This window comes from Manis pentadactyla, chromosome 19 (genome assembly GCF_030020395.1).
Source record: "Manis pentadactyla isolate mManPen7 chromosome 19, mManPen7.hap1, whole genome shotgun sequence".
Classification (NCBI taxonomy): domain Eukaryota; kingdom Metazoa; phylum Chordata; class Mammalia; order Pholidota; family Manidae; genus Manis; species Manis pentadactyla.
Genome location: NC_080037.1, coordinates 1,888,056 through 1,893,869, shown reverse-complemented (window position 1 = coordinate 1,893,869; position 5,814 = coordinate 1,888,056). Strand labels below are relative to the sequence as shown.

General features: G+C 48.6%; 1 protein-coding gene across 1 annotated transcript; it reads left to right on the top strand.

The window, feature by feature from the left end:
• Positions 1-498: 498 nt before the first annotated feature.
• Positions 499-3,892, top strand: LOC118919935 (lymphotactin-like). Its single transcript, XM_036900371.2, has 3 exons — positions 499-593; positions 2,583-2,697; positions 3,532-3,892. Exons 1-3 carry the CDS (start codon positions 524-526, stop codon positions 3,692-3,694), a joined length of 348 nt encoding a protein of 115 aa, XP_036756266.1. The 5' UTR covers positions 499-523; the 3' UTR covers positions 3,695-3,892.
• The last annotated feature ends 1,922 nt before the right edge of the window (positions 3,893-5,814 follow it).

Sequence of the window (5,814 nt, the reverse complement as noted above, 5' to 3'; positions counted from 1 at the left end):
TAAAATTATAAGAAAGTTAGGTTATACTCATTTATTCAATTAATAATTATTTATTGAGATCCTACATTATAGGCTTGAAGGCATCAGGGGTACGTGGTGTGTGGTGCTGGGTGCCTCACGTACAGCGGATGTTACGTGTGGCAGGCAGGAGAGAGCTGGACCATAGTGGCCACCACCCCCTCCTCATTTCCTGTGCACTGTCCCCGGCCTCTGGGCCTTGGCAGAGTGCAGTGGAAGATTTGAATTTCAGTGGTGGCAGGAGATGAGGCAACCACCTTTCTTTTGTGCATGCATTTGGTTTCACTGACACGTTAACCACAGGAGAAGGGGAAAAGGCCACAAGGTGTGGGGGCAAAGGAGCTTTTTTATTCACGCGAGAAAGCATCAGCGTTGCAAAGAGTTTCCGTGGTCCCACACCCACCTCGAAAGCCCCCTCTTAGCACAGGAAGCATGCTGACCAGCGGAGGCATAAAAGGGGCCTGAGAGGGGCTGGGGCTCACCTCCCTTCTACACAGCCCAGGGGATGTCAGCCATGAGACTGCTCATCCTGGTCTTGCTTGGGACCTGCTGTCTCACCGCATGCACCGTGGAAGGTAAGTGCAAAGGCTGTTTGCGAGACAAGGAGCAGAGACCCGGGCAGAGGGGCACGCAGTTGGTTGTGACTCGGGTTTGATGGGAGGGAACTGCCTTCCCCAAGGTAAGCTCAGACTCCCAGCTATGAGATGCGAGCCATCGCTGTGGGTCCTGGGGACCTTGTAGCTTCTGAAGACAGAGGGAACTCCGTGAGAGTCTGGGCTCCTCCTTTTCATGACTGAGTGATTTGGGGTAAATTTCTTAACCTCTTAGAGCCATTCTTATGTATGTAGAAGTTGACTATAATAACAGATACTCTCATTAAAATGAAATACATCTCATGATCACTTGTCAGATTTCCTCACAAGCAGTAATTTCTTGATGAATATTAGCTGTGGAAAGGTGGGGATGATTGTGTGTACCTTTATAGCTTTTGTTTGTTTAATATCGATAAATTCTCCAAGTTGTCAAGAGTCCAGTGATAATGTGAGAATGAGCTAGAAGGTGTGTGTTCCAAAGGACAAATCAATACTTTCTATTAAAAAACGACTGGAAACTCATACCTTCATACCCAGGAAATCAATACTACCTTCAAGTTTGTAGGGGAGTCTATTATTGCTGCCAGGAATGTTGTTCCCATTTACAATAGATTTCTTGAGTTTAGAAGTGCTAACAGATCAATGCCTATGTGCAGTCAGTAAACCGCCAGACATACCCAGATGTGACTTGGCTATGCTGAGCCTTATCCAAACATCCAACACATATTTCTTAAAGGATCATTTTTTCCCCCCAATTAGTTGGAGTTTGTTTCTCCTTGTGGCTCTGACAACACGAGAGAATATCCTTTAGTATAATTAATGGCTTCGTTGACTCCCCTTTCCACCTCCTAATCTGTAGATGTATTACTCAGGTTAGAATATCTGAGCCTCACCACGGATCCCCAGGGGTGTCCGTGCATAGAGAGGGCAAAGTCTGGAGCTCCCTGAAATTGTGTGCAAGATAAAAAGTGTCGATGACACAACAGAGTGTAAGATTTTACCTGAGGCCACGTGCTGCAATGTGGGGGTGATGATAGGTGTGGTGTTTGGCAGAAACCCAGGGTGGGCAGGGGAAACGGCGGATACACTGCAGACCAGGGCCTGGGCCCCAGGATCCTACATCGATGGCCTTACGCGTCCCACGGGGCAAAGCTCCTTAGAATAACCACCCAGGAATCTCTGGTTCTACTCAACCCACAGTGTGAGTGGAGGGGATACCCTCACAGATAACAGAGACCCACAGAGACGACTGAGAATGGGGCAAGCGTATGGGGGTCGGCGTCCAGCAGGATTCTCTGGGTCCTGGGTCCATGTTAGAGAAACACTGTTTCTTCCGTCTTGGGAGAAACAGAGAGTTAAGCAGGTTTCCCTCTGTTGCTGGGCTCAGAGGCATCCAGCATCAGGGGTAAACAGGCAGAGATGGTGGGTAGGCACCTGCAGACCAATGCCAGGGGAGGAAGGGAAAGAGAGGGGCAGAGCCGCGTTAGGGGGGCACCTGTTAGTTTCATGTTTTCCAAAAGCCTTCATATACCAGCAACGCCCTGGATCAAACTGCATCATCACACGTGGCTTCAGATGCTTCGGCTGAATATTTTTCTTCAGCTCGGAGAAAACCCGTGCTTAGAACTCTTGATTAGATTTTGCCAAACCCTTGATGTTATTGACTCCCCCAAGTTATTTTCTGTTCCCCAGTGTAAGGTGGTTCCTAAGCTGAAAAGTTCATCTCCTGTGGGCCACGTTATTGAGGACGAGCCCTTCAGAGATGACGCCCTTAGCACAGCTCATATTTTATCTTTTAAAATGAGCACACCGTCATGCGTTCCGTCAAAACCAACTGCCCGCCCTGCCTCTGGTGTCTCCTTCCTCCCACGACCCTTTATCACATCTCTCTTGTTATTTGTCACGCCCTGACATTTATGCTATTTGACATTACACTTTATTTTTGCTTGTCCGTCTCATTTTCTTCACCAGGTGTGGGGAGTGAAGTCCTAGAAAAGAGCATCTGTGTGAGTCTAACAACCCGGCGGCTGCCAATCAAACACATCAAGACCTACACCATCAAGGAGGGCTCCATGAAGGCAGTCATGTGAGTGTCTCCCCAGCGCTGGGCCAGAGGGAACAGAGGTGGGACACAGCCCACAGACACGCTGCCTTCCCCAGGGGGGATGAGCCACTTCACCAGCAGCCCCTTGGTTTTCCCATTTGCCCCTGTCTTTGTGAAGCACCAAATAATGATTAATGCAAACATTTGGCACCCAAATAAAGACTATCATGCTCCTTTCTTATTCAGCTTAGCAGGAGGGTAACTGGGAGCCACACGAGTATGCTGCTTTGTCCTGGGGCTGAGGTTGGACTTGTCCTGGGGCTGAGGTTGGACGTGGTGGGGCTGGAATCCCCCTCTTCCTTGCCCTCTGGCGTGTTGGAATAGAGGAGGGTGCTGGCTCTTATCAGCTGCCACATCTCAAGGAAATGTGTCAAAAACTAGGCTACGTACCTTCTCTTTCCAGGATTGTTGTCAGAATAGCCTCTTTTCCCAGCACACAGTCGCAACTTTACCTGAAGAAGTTAAGATAAATCACCTCGGGTCCAGAAGCTGAGAGTGTTTAGACTTGAAAAGGGAGACCTGTGGTCACTGCAGTGGGGACCCCACCTGTCCAGGCTCGCTGCGAGGTTTAGGAGCCCTGCTGGGAAAAGGAGCCCGGGCTTCTCGTGGACCAAGGGGCGGGCTGTTCTCTGGAGACACTTCCCCTTTCTGCTAGAACAGATCGCAGGACAGAGGTTTCCATCTGAGGTCTCCCGGCTCTGAAAGGCTCTTTCATCCAGGAATTTCTGACCAGATCTCTTACATCTGGTCTGATCTCAACTCCCGGTCCCAAGGCTGGGAGGATGTGACTGACGTTGTCTTTTCTTTTCTTTGTAGATTTATTACCAAACGTGGCCTTAAAGTCTGTGCTGATCCACAAGTCGAGTGGGTGAAAAAAGCGATTAAAACTGTGAACAACTCTGCCAGGAGGAACGTGAAGCAGACCAAGCCTACGGGCGCCTCCCAGCCCACCCATACAGCCGTGACCCTGACCGGGTAGCGGCCGCCCAGCCCTCGCACCCGCCCCGGCGGCCCACTCCTGCCCTCTACAAACTCATGCACTGATTCGACTCCATTCACTTCTTGGAAGGTGCTGCCTGAGTCAAGTGATTTCCTTGTATTTTTATTTTTCATTCCTTTCTATTCATTTAGATGCTCTAATTAATAAATATTTATTACTAAGAAGAGTCCCGAAGTCTGTTCACTGCATACTGGGAAAGGTGCTGTGTCACTTTCGTCCTGTTTCCGTCCCAACGGTACCTTCCGCTGATGGGATCCATCACGCGAGGGGTTTTGGCCAGCGCGTAGCAGGCATGAAAACCATATTCACCATTCTTAGCTTCAAGCTTGAAAGGGTTCTCTAAACCGGAGTCACAGTGGTAATGGCAACAACTCAGGACCTATTTCAACCTGTCTTCTTGATGCAGCTCTATTTACAGAAAAAGGGAGAAAATAACCCACCTGCCACTGGGCTCCCGTCCTGAGCGTCCACGACTCAAGGAATGGCTCCGCTCAAGTCTGATCTAGAGCAGATTCTCTTGCCTTCTGCATTTCACTTGATCTACTAAGCCAGGAAAAACACAGGCCTCGGCAGTTCTTTCGCTTGTCAAGGTAGCAAAGCTTAGGATTTTGGTGCAAAGGTACTTCAGTCAAATAAAAATCAATGGTCCTGCTGCCCTGCAGCGATTCTGTGACTGTCCCTCCCCAGCTGTCCACCCAGGCGTGCTTTTGTGCCAGTGAGCTTTTAACACCCAAACACTGTCTCCTGGAACATTTCTAGACTATAATCGCAATTTGGGTAAAGTTTTAATTCAACATTCATCTGGTCCCTCAACACCCCAGACTCAAGTTCTCTCAGGTTCTCGAGTTGCTGATCTGATTCATGTTGGTGACTTGACCATCCTAGTAACTGATGCTGTTTACATCCAGCTCTGTTTGAGGCTGGTAAGAGTGGACCATGTCCTGGTGGCTTCAAGGCAGGAGAAAGTGCCCCTTGCTGTGTAGTCCTAAGGGGTTGAGCAATATCAAATGCCCCCAATGGGGACTGAAAACAGCTGGTGGGGAACTGCTCGCTTCCGGCCATATAGCTAGTGAGCCTGAGCGGAAGCCCCTAAAGGCTGCCTCCTCGCAAAAGGTGGGTTCACCTACCCTTTCTCATTGCTATTTGCCCACAGTTATTTTCAAAACTGCTCTTAAACACCAAGAAAAAAACATTGGTGTCCTAAAGGGTAAGACACAGAAGATAAAAGGAACGGTTTCCGACTGAGCTCTGTATTTGCGGCTTCCAAGTACTTCTTGGGCCCAAGTGTCATCTCACGTGGCACATGGAAAAGGGTGGGTGCACACATCTTGCTGACTTACCACATTATCTAAGGTGGCACTGCGTGATGCCAAGGGGTTTCGACCAAATAGTGTACATGACTGACTGGATGTTTGAATTCTTTAGCCAAGACCTGAGTCTACTAACTGTGCCCCCTGCGGTTGGTCTGCTGGGTGTCACTTCAATTCCGAGAACTAATCTGAGAAGAAGAGATCTCGAAATATTAATCTTCTTCGTAGTAACCGCCATACCTCCTTCGTGGCCCTGCGGCATCTTGAGCTCGCCTTTAACCTGAAACTGACCAGTTTGTATTGAAGTTGCTCACCGGCCTGTCTGCGCTGCCCACCCCATCCTGCAATTAGACTGGAAGCTGCTTGCGTGTATCCTTCACATGGGGTCCCCTGTGTGTGAACTGTAGGGGGTCCGTTACCAGGTGCTGGATGAAAGGGAGGAAGAGCATATGTTACATTATCACTCCTACATTTCTAAAATTACCTGTGACACAAAATAAGCTTTATTAAAAGGAGGCCCAATTGGACGAACGCTTTTGGGTACTTTACATAGGACAGGCACTGTGTTAAGCTTAGGATATATCAAGATAAGTATAACACCGTTTCTGCGCTCCAGGCAAGCACGTAGTAGATGAGACTATGATGTACACAAACCCACTGGAATACAGTACTTGAAATAGGAAATAATATAAGCACATTCAAAAAACAGAGACAGCACAGAAAGGGGGCGATGAACTATCTTGGGAATGTTCTCTCCAAGGACTTCTGAGTTTACTTGTAATTATGAGT

What these genes read in the sequence shown, in the direction of transcription:
- LOC118919935 (XM_036900371.2), top strand. Translation starts at nt 524, where the DNA reads ATGTCAGCCATGAGACTGCTCATCCTGGTCTTGCTTGGGACCTGCTGT. An exon ending in CACCGCATGCACCGTGGAAG is followed by an intron (nt 594 to 2,582) that starts GTAAGTGCAAAG and finishes TTTCTTCACCAG; the next exon opens with GTGTGGGGAGTGAAGTCCTA. An exon ending in GGCTCCATGAAGGCAGTCAT is followed by an intron (nt 2,698 to 3,531) that starts GTGAGTGTCTCC and finishes TTTTCTTTGTAG; the next exon opens with ATTTATTACCAAACGTGGCC.